Source organism: Mchenga conophoros, linkage group LG4 (assembly GCF_057382185.1).
Source record: "Mchenga conophoros isolate Kocher_MC1m ecotype Shallow Benthic linkage group LG4, M_conophoros_male_GT1.1, whole genome shotgun sequence".
NCBI lineage: Eukaryota > Metazoa > Chordata > Actinopteri > Cichliformes > Cichlidae > Mchenga > Mchenga conophoros.
The window spans coordinates 26,792,627-26,815,633 of NC_140529.1; the positions used below are offsets into that span (position 1 = coordinate 26,792,627).

Consider the following 23,007-nt stretch of genomic DNA (forward strand, 5'->3'; position numbering starts at 1 on the left):
GACGCTGTAGTAAATCTTCACATGAATGGAGCAGGTGTGTTCACCTGTGTGATGGAAGGAGGCTGGGCTGGATTAGCAGCTATAATGCAGCTCAATCTGCGAGACTGCTGATGAAAGGAGAATGTCACGGTTCATGCCAGTAAGTTCTCGGCTTCAGGTGTTACATAATATTTGGTCATAACAGAAAAACAGTGATAATAATTAGCTATATCCTGAGAAAACTCCAGAACTCAGTGCTTACATTTGACCATATCTGAAGAGGTTATGGATAAAATACTCAAATAATTCCCGTTCAGAATCATCAGCATGTGTGTCTTCAGGACAGTCTCAGGAACAGGAAACTGCTGCCCCCTCCTGCTGAATGCCAGTCGGCCAATCCCTCATCAATGATCTGCTTGGGTACAAGTGATGATAGAATCATCAGTTTGTTGGCAGGTGGCGTCATAATCGTCTCTAAGTCTGTGGTGTATAAAAGGACTGCACTAATGCAACTTAATGCAACAGCATTTAACAGCCACTCAGACCTCTTGGACACTACCATCATAATCAACTACCAAGAGAAGCACCACAAGCGGTGAGTTGAAACAACAGGTTAAATCTTTTTTGAACACTCTTTCTCTTTTTGGACTTATTTTAACACATGCAGTTTATTATTGTTATATAAAAGTTTCCATCTTTATTTGGACTTTACCTGGTAGTATGTTTCTGTATCCATCCAGGCATGTAGTATTAGATTATTAATTAAAACGTAGATATTTAATAAATAATATGCAATGTAAAATTAATCAGAATAGAAATTCAGTCTTTCCAGCCTAATATATATTTTTAATACAGTTAATGAGGTGTTAATTCAGTCATATGGAAGACTAGATTATATCAGGGACATTATAAGAAGCATTGAGGTGCTTTTTAATTGTTTTTAATTTTCTGTCACACCTTTTTTTTTTGCATAATGGAAGGACAACAAATGAGAGTCGCCGAACAATATATGACCGCCTTTAACTATGACCTGAATTTCTAAGAATGATTAAAAAGCTGAACTTATGAAATTGTTGATTAGAGTTGTCATTGTGTGTATTTGTGTAACCTTTCAGGGCAAAAGCAGAACTTATTGTTTATGTAGTCATGTTTTGTACATTATTTGCACATTATATTTATTGGACTCTTTCGGCTTTGCATCTGTTTTTTGTTTTTTTAAAAATATGTGGTTACATCTATGCACATTTACATACAAATTGCATTGCTATTTTTCCATTTTTTTAACTGTGAAAATAAATAAATAAACATTTCAAGCTATTGTCAGTGTAAACCTAGAGGCCACTTCAGCACATCCTCACAGTAATCTGATTATGAAGGCGCTTTCAAGCTTGAAGGTATCGCAGCATTTGATTAGTAACATGAGCACATGGCTTGTCTTTATATGAGGATAATTACGTCACAAGATTTTTTATAACTGTTTCATTCATTGTTGGGCATTTTAATGAGACAGTGACTTTTACAGTTGAAACAACAGAAGCATGAATTTGGAGGTGGCCAAACCCGAAGGAAAGACTGGCAACAAAGCTCCCCTCAGAGCCACGGCCCCCGGCTCCCCACGCAAGTCTGCACCCAAGTTCAAACAGAGGAACACGCGGCAGTTCAAGAGCAAGCCTCCCAAAAGAGGAGTGATTGGGTATGTCTCTTTCTGATAACCTCGCACGAGTCATCTAAGTTTGTCAGATATCCTCCAGTAAAGCTTGTTATTTTCTTTCTTTACCAGCTTTGGAGAGGAGATCCCAGGAATGGAAGGTCTTGGAACTGGTAAGTAAAAAAATAAAAGTCAGATGGCTACATAACCAAAACATGCACATGACATGACCTTTTCTTCCTTTAAAAAACAAAAACAAAAAAACAAAAAAAAAAACAACAACTCATGATTTGTTTTCTTCTCTTTGTTTTTTTCATTTTAGACATCACTGTAATCTGCCCGTGGGAGGCATACAGCCATCTAGAGCTACATGAGCTTGCCCAGTATGGCATCATCTGATTATCTCCGCTGTGAAGTTGTTTTAAATAAATGTGGCAAATTTTGAATTTCAGTATTTAGTTTCAATAATCTGGATCATTAATACTGGCTGAAAAGGTGTCTTTATACGTCTGCATGCTGTGAATCCTGTTCTTTGTCTTATATATTTTATATTGTAAACCTAATTTCATAACGATCTCAAGCTGCCATGTTCACAAAACGTGTATCTCGAATGTGTTCTCGTGTCATTGCTTGAGTCTGTGGTTTTAGCTAGAACTCTGTTAGCTTGGTTTCTGCACAATCGTCAGCACTGTCTTTATCATATTTAATCAAACTCTCGAATAAATGTTGACATTTTTAACACAATTTCAGTCATTTGATTTTGTCCTTTTATTTGACGGTTATTTACTGACCCACACTGCGCATGAGAGATTACATCATTCCCATCATAAATACCATCTGTAATCATCATTATTTATTCAATATTTGTTAACACTCAGAACACAAAACTTGCTTTTAGCAAACTCAGTTCAGTTCATTCAAAACAGCGCAGGAAACCTTGCATGTGTGGGACGTGCACATGTGTTTCACATATTTGCAGCAGGTTGTCCACCGTCAGTCGCTGAAAGGTGCTTTTACAATCTTACTCTAATCATTCTTCTGAGCTGTTCCATTTATTCTGATCTCAGCTCAGAATAAATGAATTCCATTTTTGTTCATTGATTATTTTGTTACATTGTAGGTGCTTGTGATGAAGATGCAGATCTGATCTGCAGGACCTCTACTCTCCAGGTGACCCATTTACAACCACTCCTATGCTGTTGAACTGTTTCACCATTTTGAGATCCTCCAAGAATCCTTCAAATATCAGGAGGTGTGTGTCTTTGAAGGATTTGGGCACATGTGGTGAAAACGTTTTGGTGATAGTGTCACTACCGTCCCATAAACACACACACAGATACAGTTTCAAGACTTTCCTTGGTCTGACCCACATTGGTGAAGTTAAAATCTTTCAAATCCATTTCCATATTCAGACTGATTCGATATTTCAGTTAATGAGCAGTTCAACAAGTGTACCTAATGAAGTGGCCAGTGAGTACATGTTCTTGAAAAGTGGAGTTTTTTTTTTTAAACACAAAAGAGGTGATAGCTATCGCGAAGCTGCAGTTAACTTTTAACTGAAATTCTTTTTTTCTTAAACTCTCAAGCATTTTTAAAATGTAAAACATTTTCAGTGGATAATTTGTGTTGGAATTTGCTTTCCTCGTTTAAATTATGTCTCATTTCCATTTGCAAAAGTTCAGTCTGTGTGTTTAAGGTTAGGTTGTTTTAAATGATTGACAAATGAAGCCAGAATTTAAGCACAGCCAGAACTCATTAAACCCCAACCAGCATATTGCTGTATTCGTCACTTCGTGTTATAGCTATACTTTATGACGATTAATGCGTTCCAGCAGTCGTATGGTAATAAATAATATCAGAATCTGGACCCCAAACACGACAGTCACAATTATTCCTATCAGGCCCTCGTGCTGCTTGATCCATCGAGAGATTTCCCCCAGACAACCTCCCAGGAAGATCACACTCTGAGCAGTAAACTCATCCAGTAATTGGGCTCCGACACCACACTGAGAGTTCCACACGGTGCCGTTCTCCAGAGGATCCACGCAGCATGTTGCAGGGACACCGCAGGCCAGCACTCCTGGAGCTGAGCAGTTGTAATATCTGAAGAAAGGGAAAAATAACCCAATAAAAAAACTTCATTAACTTCTTCAACACATTCCTACATCGTGACCAACTGGCTTTGATTTACTTTCAAAAAAGTAAAAAAAAAAAGATTTCCAAGTTGCTCACATGTTAATCTCCCAGTCTCTGTAGTTGTCCGCCCCACAGCACTGCAGATTTGACTGAATCTCGTCTGTGATGAACCTCAGATCCAGATCATCTTGGTACCGTGCGATGGCAACTAACATCCCGGATCGCAAGTTACCTTCAATCTGATCTTGTAGAGTATGGGCCACAATGGCGATGATGACTTGAGCTGTGATGAGCACCAGCACTGTGGCTGAGAACAGCTTCAGCAAGCAGCGATTCTCTCTTAGGGCACCCACGCAGCCTGACAGGCACAGCACAGTGAGCAGAAAGCCCACGCTCAGAACTACCAGCATTGGGTCAGTGCCAATACTGCTGATCTTCTCCTGAGCAAAGGATTCCTTGCTAATGAGACCCCAAACCCCCAGAGCAAGAAGCAACAGGCCCAGAACTGTGAACAACAGATTGCATATGATAAGAAAGTATTTTAGGAAATAGTCCATGAAAGAATAACCGTAACAGGGATCTATCCTGGCATCTGTGGGACTGTTGTGTTGCTGTCCGCTGTTTGTCCCTGCTTGAAAATCAGTAGTGACCAAGGCAAGCTCCTCAGCATTGTTTGTAGATCCTGCCTTTAGACACACAAGAATGCCACAAAAAATTAAAGCCACCCCAGAAATGTAACTACAGGTGAACAGAGGAACACAGTATTCTCAAACTAACCCAGTGACACACCTACCTTTGGTAAGAGTGGACTGGTCTCATTCGGAGTAGCATCTCGTCTCAGCCATGGCCAAGGGAATCTTTTTCTAGGCAAAAATCTCCTCATCTTGTCAACCACTGGGAAACATCAGCTGGTCAGAATGACACAGGATAAAATGTAACACAGGGCAATCATTTGCTACAATACAGAAAAGCATGTGAGCTGAGCTGGAGTAACCATTGCTGTGCTTAGCCTCGGGGGTGGGATTTCTTCATCATGTGAGAGTCACAGTGAGGGGATTAAAAGGGTATCGCAGCGTGTCGGAGACACACACTCACACAAAAGTGGGCATCCAAATAGAAGTAGCTACTTTTTATTCAACTCTACTCATGTGCAATAAAGTAGGACCTGCAAAGGATAATATATTGCCCTACAGTGGGACCCATGGGTCAAAGACTCACAAAAATGTCTCCTGATGGTGATTACCACAAAAGGAAGAAAGTAGAAGACATATTTTAAAATCCTTGCTTTAATTTTCCAGAAACCTGGAAAATATGTTTTAGGCCTCAAAAAAGAAACAACATTGTAGCAGCTGGGCAACCACTAAAACCAGTTTTAAGTTTCAGAATCTACATAGATTCCCAGCTTTTGTGCTTATATAATGAGGATTTTCCAGGTGCATTTGGTTTCCTGCTGTGTATGCAACTTAACATTTATCACGGGATTAACAGAGACTAATCATATCATATCTGTCAATATATCTGTCACTAGTTAGAGCTGGTTGGCCATGCAGTCAGGTATCATGCACAAGACAGTTTCTTCTAACGTTTACAAAAAGTTCAGAAAACCGAGACTCTTCTAACGTATGGCATGAATAATCCCAGACAAAGAACAGAAAAGCAAATGAATTGTCATATTTATTAAAAATAAAACACACTTTACTAACCAAGAGGAATTCAGAACTTCTTAGAAGACTGAGTAAAATGTTTCGTCAGTTTTTAATCAGAAACAGCATCTTGCATTCCTTTGTGAATGACCTTAGTTGTGTTCAGGTTAATTTCTATATGATATCATGTTGCACACACTGCACAAAAAAAACAAGTCAGTCTCTAGTAATGATGCACGTACCTCTTTAAGTCCACAAAACACATCAAATGAGTAAAGTCTTTGAAATGTGTAATTATTTTGGCAGGTTATTGTAGCTATTGTATGGTTGAAATATGAATCCACTGTGGAAGATTGTGCTTACTTACTTAAAAAAGCAAATATGTATGTTTGAACTTTATACTTAAAAGGTTTATAAAGACAGCTTCTAACATCCCAACATTAGCAAATTACTTAGTGCTCCACATTTTCTTCCTAATATAGTAACCCGTGGCTCCAAAATACCAACATGACCACAGCTAGAATGCTAAAATCAGCCTTCAAAATATGATGAAATCAATGGAGGAAATTACAGGAGCATGTTTTACATAAAGTGAAAGAAATGTAGAAGTGTCAATTCAGTTTTAGTTAAATTTAAAATGTGTTAACCTAAAAAGCTTACAAATTATTCCTTGAAAATAATCCCTCGAATTAACTCCCTGCCTCTCAGACTTATCAGGGTTTTTGCTATCAGTCAAATGAGATGAAACACCACCCAAACACAGATGAAATGGTCATAGATTACCTTCTATAACAAATACGAAGAAATGCAACAGTTCTCATTGTGGAGCTTCTGTTTGTATTTAACACCCGATATATTTCACAGTAAAAATCCTCTGTTGTTCTGATAAAGTCGTTATGAAGTGATGTGCTACTGAAAGTCAATAACAAGCAGCACATGAGAGAGCAGATGTGACACTGAGTGAAAAAGCAGAGGGAGAAAGCGAGGCCTGGTTATCTCACTCTCTGGCTCTGCTGGTCCACTGTGCTCATTCTTTCCTCTGGCTGTGCCGAACTGAGCTGCAGGGAAATGGAAGGAAGATCTGCACACTGCTGCAGGCACTGACTGATGATGGACTCCAGGCTTGTAAGGCTTGGCTTTAGTCCTTCCATAAATTTGATTCCATATCCATATGATTAATAAAAAACAAAACAAAACATAGACATGCTCACTTATACTTGCTAGAAAATTATTTGTGGGTAAGTTGTGGGAATTTATCAGATAAGGTTTTAGCTTTTTACTGGGATGGATGACTGGTGGCAAATAATTAAGTAATTTTAAAACTAATTACTTTCATTTTATGATACCTTTTAATCCGATTTTTTTTCCACAGGTAACTATTTTAATGCTGCTATGTATATTTAGCAGGTGTACCACTGCTGAATAGTTGATGACGCTGCACAAAAAGATGAAAAAAAGCAGAATATTGTCTTATATACTTTTATTTCTATAATTTAAATCCCATAAAACCTACTTTAAAAATGAAGAAAGAAATAAAAGATCTGAATAGTTTTTCCCTCGTTGCACATTAGGCAACTTTCACTGTTGGCCCTGTGGTTTCTCAGGTCATGGAAAATCTCACTGGGGAAAATGAACTCCAGCTTGTTAGGGTCAGCAGACAAATAACCACTATCAAAAAATGGTTTTTCATTTAGTTATAAATTATGAGCCTACGTTCAAATAAGAAAATATATTTATCGTGACTGATTGTTGGCAGAAAAAAAAAAGTTGGATGTCATCTAGTCATTATTAAACAAATCTTCCTGTTTCCTTTTAAATCTTTTGGGAGGATGGAGATTTAAAAAGTATTTAGTTCCTGCCTGTCAGCGCTGAAGATGTATGGTCCGTGTGACGTGATGTTCATCCCACCTACTGCATATACAGTTTTGTATACTGTCTGTAAAGGTGTTGCAGATGGCAGGGAGCGCTGCCCTGTTACATTCCTTTTCAGCAGTGATGGGTGCACCTCCGCTCATATATCAGCACAACTATCTGCAGACATCTGCAGACATCAGCATACCCAGCGGCACATCTTTCAAACAGAATGAGGAACTCTGATCTGAAATAAATCAAAGCTGGAATTTTATTTAAAAAATCTGGGACAGGAAAAAAGCACTAATGTTGTCCAATATTTTCATATGACCTGAAGCTGCTGGTTTTTGAGTAGAAGAAGAAGAAGTAGAAAGATAAATAGCTGTTTGAAGACTATATAGGTTATAGACTGGGTGCACTTGCCTGTGGAAAACTATCCAGAGTATGAAATCCGTCTTAGCCATGAAACTACATGTCATGTGTTGCATCACTGCACATCAAATCTAAACCCACTTCCACAGTTATGTAGATTTATTAAGGTTGGCTCACATCAGACTGAGTGAACTAATGCAGTAAATCACACAGTAGCTTAGTAAAGTTAGAAATTAAGGCAGCTGAGGTGTTAAGAAATATCTTCAGGGCTGCATAATTTTCTCTTTAATTGCTATTTTAAAGTTAATCTGGGACTCTAACCCATTTTCTAATTCTGAGATGGTTTTGGATATTCTCCTTTTTTCTATTAATATGGTTGAATGTGTGTTTTTTATTGTCCCATTTGCATTAAGTGAGTGCAGCTCACCAGGTTTTGATCACCCTTGACGGTTAAAGTGTTGCTGGCTGGATTTGTCGTAGCCCAGATGTTGAGCAGATTGTATTACAGTAGGCAATAAGAATGTTATCCTGGAGCCATACTTCTACATCAAACACCTTCTCTGGATTGGAGCCTACGGGGAGCACAGTTGTCACATGCCACCCACACAACCTAAAAGACATGTGGAGCAGAGATGGGGCATCAGAAATGATCAGGACCTCCTATTATGGTTATTTTAGAAGATGCACAGTCTATAAGATATGAGAGATGATGCAAGAGTGGGACGCATATGTGTGCGAGTGGATTTAGGGAGATTTTGTTTTTTGTGCACGTGAATGCTGCAGTGTGCACACATGCTAAAAGAACTGAGGATGTCACCGCCCTGAATCAGTGACGTGGATGGGATCAGGTGGGGAAATTGCTCCGGGAGTTTGGGGAAAGAGTTATAAGAGAGTTCTGCACAACTCATGTTTTCTCAGTGTGTCACTGCTGTAGGATCATACAGTACAGAGAGTTTGTTCTGGTACTCTGATCTGAGAAGACCCCTGGCACTTCTTTGCAAAAAAGGTAGCGTAAAAACCCAAATTTAAATTTACTTTCTTGCTCATTTTGGAACAAAACTAAACAATTTTTTATAGCTTAAAAAAGGTGAAGAAAAGATGAACTTATGACTGAACTAATTTCTCATCAGCTTTTCTTCAACCGAAAGACTGTTTAGTATTTTTGTAACGTGGCTTGGCAGCACTTTTCGGTGAGCTTGCTCCTCAGCAGCACCCACAGCCTATATTATTGTGTTTGTTAGATGAGAACGACGAGGATGAAGTTGGCTCTCATTATGCTGTGCATGATCTCAGCGTGTGGAGCTCAGAAATCGAAACAGGAGACATCACGCTGGGAACCTAAAGGTCTGAAAATGATTTTTAGTAATGTGACCTTTGACCACTGAGGTTGTGTTTCTAAAACTTGGAGTGAATAATGACTTGTTTGTTTATACGGTTAAACTCTGTGTTCAGCAGTACAGACTAGTGCCAAGACTTGCTCAAACCTGACTCAGGTGCTGGACAACTGGAAATTTGCTATTCTGACCCAAGTGAAAGACTTGCTGATCAATGACCACGCTTCAGTCCTTCCTGAATATAACAGGTGAGTTATATCAGCTTCTGATTAAACTGGATGTACACAGCAATGATAGCAGACAGACGAGTCTAAATGTTAAGTAAGAGTAACGTCAAACGTCCAGGAAAAACAACGCTCGGTGATGTCAGTGAACATTTGACTCGTCCTCAGGGTTTGTTGAAATAAAGACTTATGTAATCTGCTCTGTGCTGCACATGAATTGTCAGTGCCAGTAAAGCGATCAATGATTGCTGTTGTTCACACGAGGCCAGCTCTGCTTTGTAAATGACCTCAGTGTACTTACTGTGCCAAAATACAATAGTGAGTGTTTCATCATGCTCTGGCAGACATTACTCCAAGTCAGTGAACATTTCATCTGGTGATTCGATTCTGAACTGTGATTGCAACACTTAGGATCACAGTTCACCAGAACTTTTCCCAGTAAACATCTAAGGTCAGCCCATCTCTACTGGGCCAAAGCTCTGCTATGTTTTGCACTTTCATTTTTTTCAGGGGACTTCCGACCTTTACGTCTGCTATCCTGATGTTTTCCGTCGACAGTGAGGCTGTTTCCACTTAACAGCATGTCGTGACTTTCCTGTTTATGCTGCCAATTAGACTTGGTTCTCTTCTTAGTTATGTTTTGCCAATAAACAAGGTTCCTGTTTCATGAACTTACAGTGCCAAAGTTCTTTGAATGGTCATTCTGATACTGAAACCATTTACTTTTCCACATGTCCTCTTTTATGTCCAGGATCCAACCTCTTTCAGATGCTCTGGGAGACCTCTACCGGCAGTTTAACACTTTAAAGGATGAGCTGGGAAAGTTTACCACAAAGCTCGACAGAATGGAGGCTTTCGTGGATGAGCTCAAGGACGGCAGATACGCCCTGCCTCAGCGGCCCGTACATAGGCTCCAACCGAGCTTTGGTCTTAGGTCTCCTCTGCGTGCACAGATGAGGGGTCCTGAAAGTAGGATAATCACTAGCCCAACACTGAGAAGGGCAAGGAGGAGAGGACCGCAGAGATCTTAAACATGTGGGCTTTTTTGTTTGGTATAAATGCAGATTTGTTGAAAATAAATGTTTATATATTTTTCAGAAGAAGAGGATTGTTTTATACTATTTCTTTGATGAGTATGGTCAAAAAAGCTAAATAAAATGGCTTTAATTAAACTTTATTAAAGCAAACTATAGCCACCTGCTGTTACAAAATCACAATAAACCACAAGGTGGCAGCATTTATCAAATTATCTTCACTATATGCTGTTTTTTGGATGCATCAACGGGCTGGACTTAAAGTCAAATAAATGGCTAAACATGTAGTTAAGGAGTGTTATATATTACCTCATTATGATTTTTTTATTACTTTAATTAGCATTGCAAGCCATTGGTTTGTATTTGATTTGTTTATCCAAATACTTATTAAATTATAGATTCAGTGCAACTCCTTGAGTGTACTTGGAGCATTTATTTTTACAGATAGTATTTTACAATGTGTTATCGCTTCATAATGACAGCAACAGTAGCAGTGCTGCTATGCAAAATACTGCACCTCTTGAAACACGGAAACTTTCAGGTGGAGTAACTACCTTCGGAGAAGAACTTATGAACCACTGATCACTTCAACCAGGAAAGAACAGAACTGCAGAGCTACAGGATTACTTCAAAGAACTACTTGTTAAACAATAAAATAAGATGAAGATCACAATGTTCAAACTCTGGAGGCAAAATATACAAAAAAGTTACAGGCCTACAACAAACACTGCTCGGCTTAGTTTCCTGTCAAAAGTTCTTGCTTATTCACAGGTCATTCCCCCAAATTTCTAACAGCCAGACGCATCGGTGGTCATACGTCCTTTTACACAAGTCTGTGGTGGTATTTGACTGACCAATAAACTACTGGGCAGATATTCAAAGGAGCATGTTTATCAAAGGGGTTCAAAAAGAAAAGAAAAACAGTGACTATCCATCCATTTCTCCTTTCTTGTCGCTGGAGCCTATCCCAGCTGTCATAGGGCAAGAGGCAGGGTACACCCTAGACAGGCCAGTCTGTCACAGGGCTAACACATAGAGACACAGACAACCACTTGCATATTCACACTAACTGCATGTCTTTGGACGGTGGGAGGAAGTGGGAGCGGATGATCTGATATCCTCGTGTTGGTGTTGTTCCCAGACCATCATGAAAATGTTGTTCCAGGTTCAACATTGCAAGTGACCAATCACATTGTTGTGACGTTATTCTTTTGCGTGGCAAGCCATTCGTGCATTTATGAAATTCCAATGTTGCAAGGACAATATCAATTCTGCTTACTGTTTATTAAAGGGTTACGGTTAGGGTTAGGGTCAGGGTCTGTTGATCGGCGGACAGAGGCGGTTTCACGCAGCTTAAGTACAGTTTTTTGTTTTATGCCGGTTTTTCCCGAAGTCGCAAAAGTATGACGTCACAACATTCTGATTGGTCACTTGTAATGTTGATCCTGGAACAACATTTTCATGATGGTCTGGGAACAACACCAACACGAGGATATCAGAGCACCCACGCAAACTTGCTGTATGGCAACAGTGCTAACCACTGTGCCACCGTGCTGCCCAGTGAATATACCCTGCAATATGAGCAGGATGCTAGCTTTCAAAACCCTGCCCATGTGATTAATGATATTATATAACGATGTACATATGTCTGCTTATTGCCTGCTGAAACACCTTGACTGTTTTTCATTCACCCAACCTTTGGTATTCACCTTGATTAGCAGAACAAATAATAGCAATGACAGAATTGTGCTGTTAACAGAATCTTAATTCCAACAAATTGGATCAACAGTATATCCTGAATTCAAATATATACATATATAAAATAAAACAGGTCTAAAATGAAAACACATTTAGATTTATTGTAAAAAAAAAACTCAAACATTTACAATATTTGAAATAAGTTAGATTTTGATCTAAATATGCAAATTCTTAGAGTTGAGTTGTGATCAAAAAGGTTTTTAGTATTGAAGCCCCTCCTCCTCTGCTTACTCTATATAGTCCTCAGTCTCTTTTCATTATTCAGTTCAGCTCACCTCTCACCTGGACAGTAAAGAGAATACGCTATACTTTCAACATGCTGAGAACCTTCTGTACTCTTATTGCTCTAGCATGTAAGAGCGGCTACTGGTTCATTTTATAGTCTGTATTTAGAAACATAAAACTTTATTTAAATATTAATTAATTTAAACATTCTTTTTTTCTCTGACAGGTGTGGATGCTGCAAAAGTGTTGACCCAGACACCACCTGTCCACACAGTTTCTCCAGGAGACGAGGTTCTGCTCAAATGCAATGTTCAGAGAGATGAAAGCAATTATGTCAGCTGGTACAAACAGGTCCCTGGTTCTACTCCTCAGTATATTCTGAGATTTTATCATAGCCACAGTTCACCCGACTTTGGAACAGGATTCTCCTCAGACCGATTTAATTCTAAAGCCTCATCAAACATTGATTATCAGTTAATCATCAAGCAAGCCGAAGCAGGAGACTCTGCTGTGTATTACTGTAGCACATGGGACAGCTCTGCTCAGGAGAGCGTATCACAGTGATTTACACTGTGACAAAAACCTCTGTACAGAATACTTCTGCTTTCAGAGGCTTTAACATTTTGTTAACAATGACTATGTGTCTGCTAGACATCCAACTGGATCATAGATAAGGTTAACATATATCAAGTGTCTTTGGGCTAGGAGACTTCAGAGAAAAATATCAAGAATATCAGAATATCCTACTCAATAACAGAGGACCAAAATGAGTATTTAAAATCTTCTTGCACATTGATTTTGCTGTTTACTGATTACCAAACATGTTAAAATAAAACAAAAGGGTTCAATGACTTTAACTTGACATTTAACTTTACTGTAGTTAGAATAAATAAAATGTTGTGCTGTGTCACATTTGTAGACCTGGGACAGTTAAAGGCATGAGTGTCACTGGTTTAAAATGCTTATTTTAAACCTGCAGCCTTCACACTCTGTTAGTAAAGCATCACCTCTCTACTCCTCCTTCTCTTTTTCCCAGAATGCACCTGCAGGTCTGAGCATCTAATTTATAACGTCAGGAAAGTTGTAAAAGAGAGTTAAGGTCTTTCTAAAAGGAGATGTAACTGCCCCTGACTGGAAATGTTGTATTTCACTATACTTTAGTAATTCAGGGAATTAACTGAATACTGCTTTGGTTTTGTCCAAGAATAACTTTATTTATTATATAAGAAGCAGTAAACAATGTTCAGCTGTACAACTTTCGCAGCTCTGTTGTTGTCATACAAACATTTGATATGAAAAATGTTGATTTTTTAACATTTATTTGCCATTACTACTTAATCCTAATTTTTAAATGGCTAGTACACATAAAAGTCTGAGCTGCGATGAAATGACTGTTTAAGGTGCATTTTAATGTTAAAGAATCCAGTTTGCAGCAGAATTTTTTTGTGTGGCTGATCTGAATTTAGATACTATAAAACATCTCCTAATATAGATCCTTGGATTAAGCTGTTGTAGCTATTTTTACGTAACGTTTATGTTCAACAATAAATCAGTTTTGTATTCCTGCTTTTTAAACAGATCCAAAGATTATGTGAAAATAGAAGTGGCAAAAAATTACAAAAACTTTCTTATTTGCAAATAAAACAACCACATAGAATGTATAGATTCACCTGACTACACACACTTTGTTATTTAACTTAACAGGAGATTAATCCCAACAAAATATGTCCTGAATTTAAATATATTCATAAATAAAAATAACATTGCTATAAACTGAAAACATATTTAGTAGACTTATCCTAAAAGTAAACATTTATGACATTTAAAATAATTTTGAGTTTGGTGTAAAACCCTAATTTCTAGTTGAGTTGTAATAGTACAGTTTTCAGTATTGAAACTCCTCCTCCTCCACTCCTTAGTTATTAAACGTCTCAGCCTCTCTTCATTGCTCAGTTTACCTCTCAGCTGGACAGCAAAGAGAATACACCGTACTTTCAACATGCTGGGGACCATCTCTACTATTATTGTTGCTTTAGCATGTAAGATAATCTTCTGGTTTATTTTATAGACTGCACTTTGAGAGTTAAAAACAGACTTACTGCAATTTTTTTCTCTGACAGGTGTGGATGCTGCAAAAGTGTTGACCCAGACACCACCTGTCCACACAGTTTCTCCAGGACAGGAGGTTCTGCTCAAATGCAACATTCAGAGACCTGAAAGCTATTATGTCGGCTGGTACAAACAGGTCCCTGGTTCTACTCCTCAGTATATTCTGAGATTTTATCATGAGCACAGTTCACCCAGCTTTGGAACAGGATTCTCCTCAGACCGATTTAACTCTAAAGCCTCATCAAACATTGATTATCAGTTTATCATTAAGCGAGCAGAAGCAGGAGACTCTGCTGTGTATTACTGTGGAACATGGGATAACTCTGCTAAGGAGAGCGTATCACAGTGATTTACACTGTGACAAAAACCTCTGTACAAAGTACTTCTGCTTTTAGAGTCTTTGACGTGTCATTTAGACTGTTTGTCAGCAGCTGCCAATAAAAACACAAATCATCAGACACGTCCATCCTCTACAAGTTGTTCAGATTATATGACATTATTGTATCTGTACACATTTTAATTATATTCAGGGATAGCCTTTGGTTTTTTTTCTTCAGAAATAAATTTCTGTACTGACTCAGTCTTATGCTGTATATTTCAGTTTTTTACTGAATTGATTCTGTATGTTTTTGGATCATGTCCTTCGTGTATTTTCAGACTTCAGCCTCCCTCTTCCTGTCCTGACAGTCTTCCCTCCATGCAGTGCTGAGCTCCAGTCCAACAAAGCCTCTCTGGTCTGTCTGACCATCCAAACATCAGACTGGGTGAAGTGTCTTTGTGAAAACCATCAAGAATTCATAATGTCCCAATGAATAGTAGATGCCTGTGCAAGTAGGTTATATAGCTGATACAATTACTTATAAAGCTAGACAAGATGAAAAGAGAGCAAAATAATCTTTATCCACAGCTCGTCCACCTTTTGGTAATCTTAAATGACACCTCATGCTCATTCTCTCTTTAGCCTATAAAAACAGTCCAATATTGTTTGAAGTTACAAATCTGCTCTCATCTCACACTGACAACTGGCTGGTGATTCTCTGCACTCTCATCAAAGTTCTAGCATGTAAAGAATCTGATGTCCACTGCAGACTTATGCACAGATGAAGCTTAATCACATTGATTGAGGCTGTGAAAAAAAACCCTAAATTAGAGACATTACAGTTTTAAAAAAATCCAACATTACTCATCTCAAATCATTAAATCTCGAACAAAACATGTAATGGGATTACATTAGTGGTTGGAGGCAGATGGCATTTCTACTTTCTGCTAAGTATTTCTGTCAGAAATGGGATGACTCTGTAAGTTAACACGAACAGTGACTCAGACTGTGACAAAAACCTGAGATACACAACAACTTTCATGAGATCTGAAAAACATCAAACTATTTTCAGCTTTTATAAGTATTACACTAAGTAATCCTCACTTTTTGTTTAAGGTACTGTTTAATTTTTGTTTAAATTATCTACTTGATATCACTTGTTGAGAAACTTAAATCTATCTTTAAATTCTGAAAAGGGATCAAGTTAAAACACTGCAAAATCATCATGAAGGACATGAAAAGATTGTAAAAATTAAAAAAAAGAAGAGACTTCACATTATCAAGTCAAGTCAAGATGAGAAATATACATATGTATTTTTAAGCTCCTCCTCCTGTTAGTCGTATTAAAAGGCTCCTTCAGCACCTCCTCTCTTCATCCTACAGAAGCAGTACAGCCACTTTAAAGTTACAAATTAGAAGTGCATTCTCAGCTCACACCGATAACATGCTGGTGACTCTCTGTGCTCTCATCACTGCTCTAACATGTAAACACTTTGACTTATATTGCACACATATATACTAATGTCAGTGTGTTTCTCTTGACTCCGTGTCTTCTTGTTGTTTGCAGGTGTGAGTGGTGTGACAGTGGTTACACAGAAAACTGTGCTATCAGTGAGCAAAGGAGAGACAGCCACCATGGACTGTAACCTGGGGACTGTTACTAACAGTGCTGCTCGGTGGTATAAACAGATTCCAGGAGGAGTTCCTCAGTATGTGCTGAGGTTTTATCATGGAAATACATCTCCAACCTATGGCTCTGGGTTCTCCTCTCCAAAATTCACATCCACTCATCAGTCAACATCAGATTATCGTTTGATCATCAGCAATGTGGAGGAGGGAGACTCTGCAGTCTATTACTGTCAGACATGGGATGACTCTGCCAAAGAGCATGTATCACAGTGATTTACATCATGACAAAAACCTCACTGTTACTTCTGCTTTTTGAGATTTACACATCCTGATAACAAAGACACTTTTGAAACTTTTTGAAACCAACTCACTAACGACAGATAATGTGTTAATAAACAATAAATTACTTTATTTTAATCAAGGGACTCTCAATTCGATTAACTATCTAACCTTCTATTACCACATGACTTTGACAGCATACATTCTGTTGACGTTCTCCCCAGAGAGAACCCAGAGCCAAGCATCAGCCATAAATGCTGATGCTTGGTATTTCTGTCAGACATGGGATGGCTCTGATTAAGACATACAGACATAAATAAAATAGAAGCAAATATTTCCGTTGTGTGTGTTTTTAGGAACACCTCTTTATATCATGTGTTGTTTTAAAGGAAGAATATCAACACTGTGACAAAAAACTAAATGAGAGACTCTACAGATTTTAAAAATAAATTCTAACCATTTGAAATCATTACATTTTTTTGACTTTGACTTTTTTTTTGTTAATTTGTTGTTGTACTGTGCATTTAAAATATTGAGGTTAAAGCTGTGTAAATGCTGACCCCAGCCCAGCAGCCAGACTCTAAACTTCAACAGGTAATAAAAGTGGAAGCCGAAGTGCTTTGAACGCCTGGTCAGAGACTTCATCATTTCTTCACTACCAGACACACTGGACCCACTACAGTTCGCTTACCGTCCAAATCGTTCCACAGACGATGCCATCTCTCATCTCCTCCACACATCACTCACTCACTTGGACACTAGAAGGGGGAATTATGTTAAAATGCTCTTCATAGACTACAGCTCTGCATTTAACACCATAATTCCCTCCACACTCACCACCAAGCTGGAGCATCTGGGACTCAGCTCATCTATGTGTCAGTGGATCTCCAACTTCCTAACTGGCAGACCACAGGCAGTAAGGATGGGCGGACATGTCTCAGCCTCCACCACTCTCAGCACTGGAGCCCCCCAGGGGTGTGTTCTGAGCCCCCTGCTGTACTCTTTGTACACATATGACTGTGTGGCCACTACCAGCTCCACCACCATCATCAAGTTTGCTGACGACACCGTCGTGGTGGGCCTGATCTCTGATAACAACGAGACGGCCTACCTGAAGGAGATTAGGAATCTGGAGAACTGGTGCCAGAGGAACAACCTCCTTCTAAACGTCAGTAAGACAAAGGAGCTGATAGTGGACTTCAGCACTAAGCAGGAGAGGAACTACCAGACCCCCGGCATCAACGAGTGCCCAGTGGAGAGAGTGGACAGCTTCAAATACCTCGGAGTTCATGGTCATGGTCCTGTCACATCAACACTGTGGTGAAAAAGGCCCGACAGCGTCTCTACCACCTCAGACGCTTGAGAGACTTCCAACTGCCCTCCAAGGTGCTCAGGAACTTTTACTCGTGCACCATAGAGAGCATCCTGGCGGGAAACATCTTAACCTGGTTCGGGAACAGCACCATGCAGGACAGACGAGCTCTAGAGAGGGTTGTGCGGTCAGCTGAGCGCACCATCCGCTCCGAGCTCCCTGACCTGCACTCAATCTACAGCAGGCGGTGCTGGACCAAGGCCAGGAAGATCGTGAAGGACCTCAGCCATCCCAACAACAGACTGTTCTCTCTGCTGAGGTCAGGAAAGCGATTCCGCTCCCTGAAGACCAACACAGAGAGACTGAGGAGGAGCTTCTTCCCGCAGGCGATACGGTCTCTCAATCACACCACCACACAGTACTGACCCACACATACAGTTCTTACACACACACTGGACTTTCTGGACATTGTTTTTGCACAACACTGGTCACTATATTCTTCATTTCCGGTTAATACTTGTACAGCTGCTGTTATTGTGTATATATTTATTTATATTTAGATTTCTTCATACATTCTTATATAGTTCTATATTGTGTATTTTGTTGTACAGTTATTTTATTTTCAACTCTAATTTATATATTTTATCTTATTCTTCCCAGTTAAATTTACCCTTCATTCTAATTTGTGTTGTACAGTTATTTCATTTTTAACCTTAATTTATATTTTATTCCTTCCTAGTTAAATTTACCCTTTTTAATTTTTCATATTTATTTCCTATCTTATTCATAGCCTTTTCCTTTTTTGTTTTCTTTAGGTCACGAGCAGTTGTCCAAGCATTTCACTACATATCGTACTGTGTATGACTGTGTACGTGACAAATAAAATTTGAATTTGAATTTGAATTTGAATTTGAAAAAGCAGTGATGAGCAGTCAGACTGCAGCCTCCTTTTCTACCTGTTCATGTTTCTAAACTAGAATCACAGTGACGACTGCTGTGCTGATGGCTTTGAGTTCACACCTAAACACTAAGAGAAAAATCACGTGTGTGTTCTCCGTAGGATATGGATTTCTGTTGGTGTATGGGACTACAGTCTAGCCTCAGGTTTATATTGTTCACTAGCAATTATGAGACAATGAATTTCAGGCCATTTCATGGAGAAACGCAAAAGTAATGTAACTAGTGTAGAGAATTACTTTATACTGGGAATAATTCAGTCATGTGCATTATTTGTGCATTATCTTTAAGAATAGTAATGAGTAATGTATAAAACATTACTTTTTTTGAGTAATAACCCAACAATGATCACAGCAAAGAGGGGAAATACCTCTAACAAGTTCAAATGTTTGACCACACAGCGTGCAAATAATTTTCATGAATGTAATGTATTTAATATGCTTTTCAGTGATGTTGGTGACTCTAGAAGCAAAGCCAGTGAGAATTCAGTGAGACTCAATAAAGAATCGAATTGATAAATAATATTGATAATCACTAACTCACTAAATTCTTATCAAGTCCCATCCCTACTTTGTGCTGTATTTTTATTATATCTATATTTTTCTTCATCAACATCAGATTAGCATTTGATCAACAATATATGGGGAAGCGACACTGACAGTGAAAGTTGGTCTCAATTGGATGTTTCAGTTCCTCTCCCCTCATCAGTGACAGTCAGGAGGTTTTTGTACAGCCATGTATACAAACTGAATCACTGTGGTATTCGGACAAGGCACCAAGCTGATTGTGACAAGTAAGTACTTTTAAACTGATCATGAAACAGGAGGTATTTTGTGTTTATGCTTAGATTCTCTAATTTTCTCATTTCTCATATACTTAGATTTTTCTTTAGACTTTTTTTTGCTGTTTCATGCAGTCTGCAAGCTACAGAGTTGATCACACGTTGTAATGTGACTTAAGTTCTTCATTAGTGCACAGACACAGATATTGAACTTGATTATTCTTAAAAAAAGGTTTGTATTATCTGCCTCTCAGAAAACATTTTTTAAATAATATTTTCTGGAAATTATTCCATGTTCTCTCAACAAACATTTGACCAAAGGTGGAAAACTGACTATAATTGAACAATCTGACCTTAACCTTAGTGTTGCTTGGTTTTAGAATTAAACCCATTTTGTCTGCAGTTTGTCATAGTTGGTATTATTTTTTCATCTGTGTGAAAAAAAACAACAATTTTCTGATTTAAAAAAAAATCTAGTTTTTTGTTCTGCTTTAGATGACTATTCCTTCCTCTTTTGCAGATGTCATTGTCTTTTATGCCAATTGTTTATTTTATGATAAATATCATCTTCATCCAATATCTCAGGCCTGATGATGATGTTTTAAGACATAGCCTTTATGTATTTTGGAGAAGTTATTTTAGCTATTTTGGGAGTTAAAGTATAGTATTTTTTCATACATTACTTTATATTGATCCAGTTTTTATTTATTCATTTTATTGTTGTTGTTGTTGTTTTTTAAAAATGGTTTTCATGCATTTTCAGGCTCCAGCCTCCCTCCTCCTGTCCTGACAGTCTTCCCTCCGTCCAGTGCTGAGCTCCAGTCCGACACAGCTTCTCTGGTCTGTCTGTCCAGTCAGTCTGTGTCTTTTGCAGATGTGAGCTGGTTGGCTGCTGGGAGTCCAGTGAGCAGTGGGATCTCTACCAGCACTGCTGTTCAGAGACCAGACCAGACTTACCAGATCAGCAGCTCTCTGACCATCCAGACATCAGACTGGAACATGGATAAGGTTTATACATGTAAAGTGTCTTTGGGCTCACAGACTTCAGAGAAAACCATCAGCAAATCAGCCTGTAGCACTGACTAGCAGACGGGTCAGAATCAGCATTTAAAGTCTGCTCTTCAATCCTTTTGGTATTTTTTTGTGCCTGTGTACATGTAAGAAAATACTAGCAGTTAATGTTTGCTATGCATTTATTCTGCAAAATGTTAATAAAAAATATTGCAAGTGAACATTGGAGGCAATGTAGCATTTTCTTCTTCTGCCAGTTTGAATTTCCTCAACTCTTCTGTATGTCCATGTGCTAGTGTGTGCATGTCCATAAGTTCTTTACTTGTGGGGAGGTTATCATAGCTTCATGTTAGTCTCCAAACTTCCACCTCAAAAAACAAAAGTAAAAAAATTCTCTGATCATATATAGAGAATTGGAGTGCCTGAAAAGATAATTAATATTTTACATTCTGGTTTAAGTTTCCTGCAATAAAAGTGGTTTGAAAAGAACCCCCCCCCCCCCCCTCCAAAATGAGTAGTAACTGAAACTATCTACACCTCCCCCTCTGTCTTCCAGGATGCACCTGGAGGCTTCTTCTCTGAATTTAGAGTATTATGCAAATCAAGTCCTAAGTGAGAGGGGACTGTCCCTGACTGGGAAAAAAAAAAAAGTGAACCTTTTCATTATTTTACAAATAACCACTGTTGCTTTTAAACCTGGCTCATCTACTAAAAAAGGAGAAATCCTTTGTGATGATAAAATAATAGACCATGAAAAAAAAAATGTATATATATATATATATGTATATATATATATATATATATATATATATATATATATATATATATATATATATATTGTCAGTGTGAAGGCTCAAAGATGTTAAATGATAAATAACTTTTCAGATAATATAAGAGTCAAAAGTTAAAGTCACTGATGCTGAAAGTCAAATAAATAAGTTGGTAAGTAAATAAGAAAGAAAATAAATGTGTAAAAAATAAATAGCATTGTAAAATGAATATATTTTCCCCACAAGGGGGAGGCATTGTCCAATCAGTCTCAGCCACTGAAGAGTGTGATTTTATTTAAAAGCATTGAGGTAATAAGTAGTTGATATAAAGGAATCACTATGAGGGGCCGTACAAGCCAAAATTCATACTTTCACTCTCACATACATATATTCTTCTTCCATGCACATGAATTTTGGCTTGTACGGCCCCTCATAAATCACTGTGAACTACTGCATTGTGGTTTTGCTTCAAATTAACTTAAAGCTTCATTATATTTTGATCTGTGGAGGCTTATTAGAGGAAATATGAATCAGATGAATCATCTGTGTGAGATGTAGACACAGTTTCCTGTTGTTAACTGACAGGAGTGACACCAGATCAGTGCCTGCTGCTGTATCTCATTTGCTTCAAGGTTTGATGTGTGTCTTTTCAGTGATGCTCTTCTGAGTATCTTGTCTGTAAAAAGTTGTTGACAGAGTTACTGTTACCTTCCTATCAGCTTGAAGCAGTCTCCTTTGACTTCTGGCATCAACAAGGCATTTTTATTCCAGAGAACTGACACTTACTGGATATTTACTTTTTTTGGGCCCATATGACTATGTAAACCCTAGAGATGACTGTGCGGGAAAATACTAGTAGATCAGCAGAAATAATTTGTAAATAATTTAAATTAAAGGTTTTTGCTGCACATCGGTTTGTGTCTTCTGTATATTCTGGGAAATTCCTCATCTTTAGAACAGCAATCTCCACAGAAAGACTTTGGGATAGGGTGACTCGGTAAATAAAGCACAGTAATTCAATATTACAAGGAAAACTTGAATTAGACACTACAGCTTTCATGAATTCTGAAAAACATTAAATATTTCCAGTCATTCCATAAGGAGTGAAAAAATACTGATAATGAATGAACTTCTTTTTTTTAATTACCTTCACCTTTAACAACATTACACCTCAGTTTGTTAGATGAGCCCAGTGTTGCTAACACTAATATTACCACCAGGTATAATTAATCAGTAGTAGTGTCAATATATTATTTGATGATAAATGTGAAGACTCAAATCAGTGGCAGTGGTAAACAGATACCTATTAAAAGCACTTGACATTATTTATCAGAAAATATAGAAAATGTAAGAGAATTTAACAAAGGAAACAATTCAGTGAGAGCGCCATAGCTCCTCCTCCTCGTTGTATTAAATGGCTACTCCAGTACCTCCTCTTCTTATCTTACCGTAAAATCTCAGCTGACATTGACAACATGCTGGTGACTCTCTGTACTCTGATCACTGCTCTAACATGTAAAGAGTCTTATACACCAAATTATACAGCAAGAATTATCAGTCAGTGTGTTTCTCTTGACTCCGTGTCTTCTTGTTGTTTGGAAACATATTGGCACCATGTATATATGTACAGACACAT

General features: G+C 38.2%; 4 protein-coding genes across 8 annotated transcripts; 3 read left to right on the forward strand and 1 right to left on the reverse strand.

Annotated features, from left to right (window-relative positions):
- Positions 1-417: 417 nt before the first annotated feature.
- LOC146576238 (retinal cone rhodopsin-sensitive cGMP 3',5'-cyclic phosphodiesterase subunit gamma-like) lies at positions 418-2,371 on the forward strand. Its single transcript, XM_085271342.1, has 4 exons — positions 418-574; positions 1,502-1,672; positions 1,760-1,800; positions 1,950-2,371. Exons 2-4 carry the CDS (start codon positions 1,518-1,520, stop codon positions 2,024-2,026), a joined length of 273 nt encoding a protein of 90 aa, XP_085127468.1. The 5' UTR covers positions 418-574; positions 1,502-1,517; the 3' UTR covers positions 2,027-2,371.
- Positions 2,267-4,679, reverse strand: tspan10 (tetraspanin 10). Its single transcript, XM_085271341.1, has 3 exons — positions 4,557-4,679; positions 3,860-4,449; positions 2,267-3,730 (listed from the first exon to the last, which is right to left on the reverse strand). Exons 1-3 carry the CDS (start codon positions 4,644-4,646, stop codon positions 3,430-3,432), a joined length of 981 nt encoding a protein of 326 aa, XP_085127467.1. The 5' UTR covers positions 4,647-4,679; the 3' UTR covers positions 2,267-3,429.
- A 3,873-nt stretch (positions 4,680-8,552) lies between these two features.
- On the forward strand, positions 8,553-12,556 carry LOC146576240 (uncharacterized). Of its 3 annotated transcripts, XM_085271347.1 has the most exons (5): positions 8,553-8,635; positions 8,871-8,973; positions 9,082-9,211; positions 9,939-10,222; positions 12,431-12,556. In XM_085271347.1, the coding sequence occupies exons 2-4, from the start codon at positions 8,871-8,873 to the stop codon at positions 10,216-10,218; spliced, it is 513 nt and encodes a 170-aa protein (XP_085127473.1). In that variant the 5' UTR covers positions 8,553-8,635; the 3' UTR covers positions 10,219-10,222; positions 12,431-12,556. The 3 variants fall into 3 exon arrangements, with proteins under 3 accessions (XP_085127473.1, XP_085127472.1, XP_085127474.1); XM_085271346.1 differs by lacking the exon at positions 12,431-12,556 and having other exon boundaries at positions 9,939-10,630; XM_085271348.1 differs by lacking the exon at positions 12,431-12,556 and having other exon boundaries at positions 9,085-9,211; positions 9,939-10,630.
- LOC146576241 (immunoglobulin lambda-1 light chain-like) lies at positions 12,260-20,822 on the forward strand. 3 transcript variants are annotated; one of them, XM_085271345.1, is made up of 4 exons: positions 12,260-12,332; positions 12,431-12,756; positions 19,569-19,602; positions 20,354-20,822. In XM_085271345.1, exons 1-4 carry the CDS (start codon positions 12,296-12,298, stop codon positions 20,674-20,676), a joined length of 720 nt encoding a protein of 239 aa, XP_085127471.1. In that variant the 5' UTR covers positions 12,260-12,295; the 3' UTR covers positions 20,677-20,822. The 3 variants fall into 3 exon arrangements, with proteins under 3 accessions (XP_085127471.1, XP_085127469.1, XP_085127470.1); XM_085271343.1 differs by lacking the exons at positions 12,260-12,332; positions 12,431-12,756 and adding exons at positions 12,867-14,243; positions 14,325-14,650; XM_085271344.1 differs by lacking the exons at positions 12,260-12,332; positions 12,431-12,756 and adding exons at positions 15,947-16,116; positions 16,200-16,522.
- Positions 20,823-23,007: the final 2,185 nt, after the last annotated feature.

Bases quoted from the DNA above. Each gene is read 5' to 3' on its own strand.
- LOC146576238 (XM_085271342.1), top strand. From the start codon at position 1,518: ATGAATTTGGAGGTGGCCAAACCCGAAGGAAAGACTGGCAACAAAGCT. The intron at 1,673-1,759 runs GTATGTCTCTTT...TTTCTTTACCAG, and splicing joins CCCAAAAGAGGAGTGATTGG to CTTTGGAGAGGAGATCCCAG. The intron at 1,801-1,949 runs GTAAGTAAAAAA...TTTTCATTTTAG, and splicing joins AATGGAAGGTCTTGGAACTG to ACATCACTGTAATCTGCCCG.
- tspan10 (XM_085271341.1), bottom strand. From the start codon at position 4,646: ATGAGGAGATTTTTGCCTAGAAAAAGATTCCCTTGGCCATGGCTGAGA. The intron at 4,450-4,556 runs GTAGGTGTGTCA...GTGTGTCTAAAG, and splicing joins CCAGTCCACTCTTACCAAAG to GCAGGATCTACAAACAATGC. The intron at 3,731-3,859 runs GTGAGCAACTTG...CCCTTTCTTCAG, and splicing joins AGAGACTGGGAGATTAACAT to ATATTACAACTGCTCAGCTC.
- LOC146576240 (XM_085271347.1), top strand. From the start codon at position 8,871: ATGAGAACGACGAGGATGAAGTTGGCTCTCATTATGCTGTGCATGATC. The intron at 8,974-9,081 runs GTCTGAAAATGA...CTCTGTGTTCAG, and splicing joins ATCACGCTGGGAACCTAAAG to CAGTACAGACTAGTGCCAAG. The intron at 9,212-9,938 runs GTGAGTTATATC...TTTTATGTCCAG, and splicing joins GTCCTTCCTGAATATAACAG to GATCCAACCTCTTTCAGATG.
- LOC146576241 (XM_085271343.1), top strand. From the start codon at position 14,204: ATGCTGGGGACCATCTCTACTATTATTGTTGCTTTAGCAT. The intron at 14,244-14,324 runs GTAAGATAATCT...TTTCTCTGACAG, and splicing joins TATTATTGTTGCTTTAGCAT to GTGTGGATGCTGCAAAAGTG. The intron at 19,603-20,353 runs GTAAGTACTTTT...ATGCATTTTCAG, and splicing joins CACCAAGCTGATTGTGACAA to GCTCCAGCCTCCCTCCTCCT.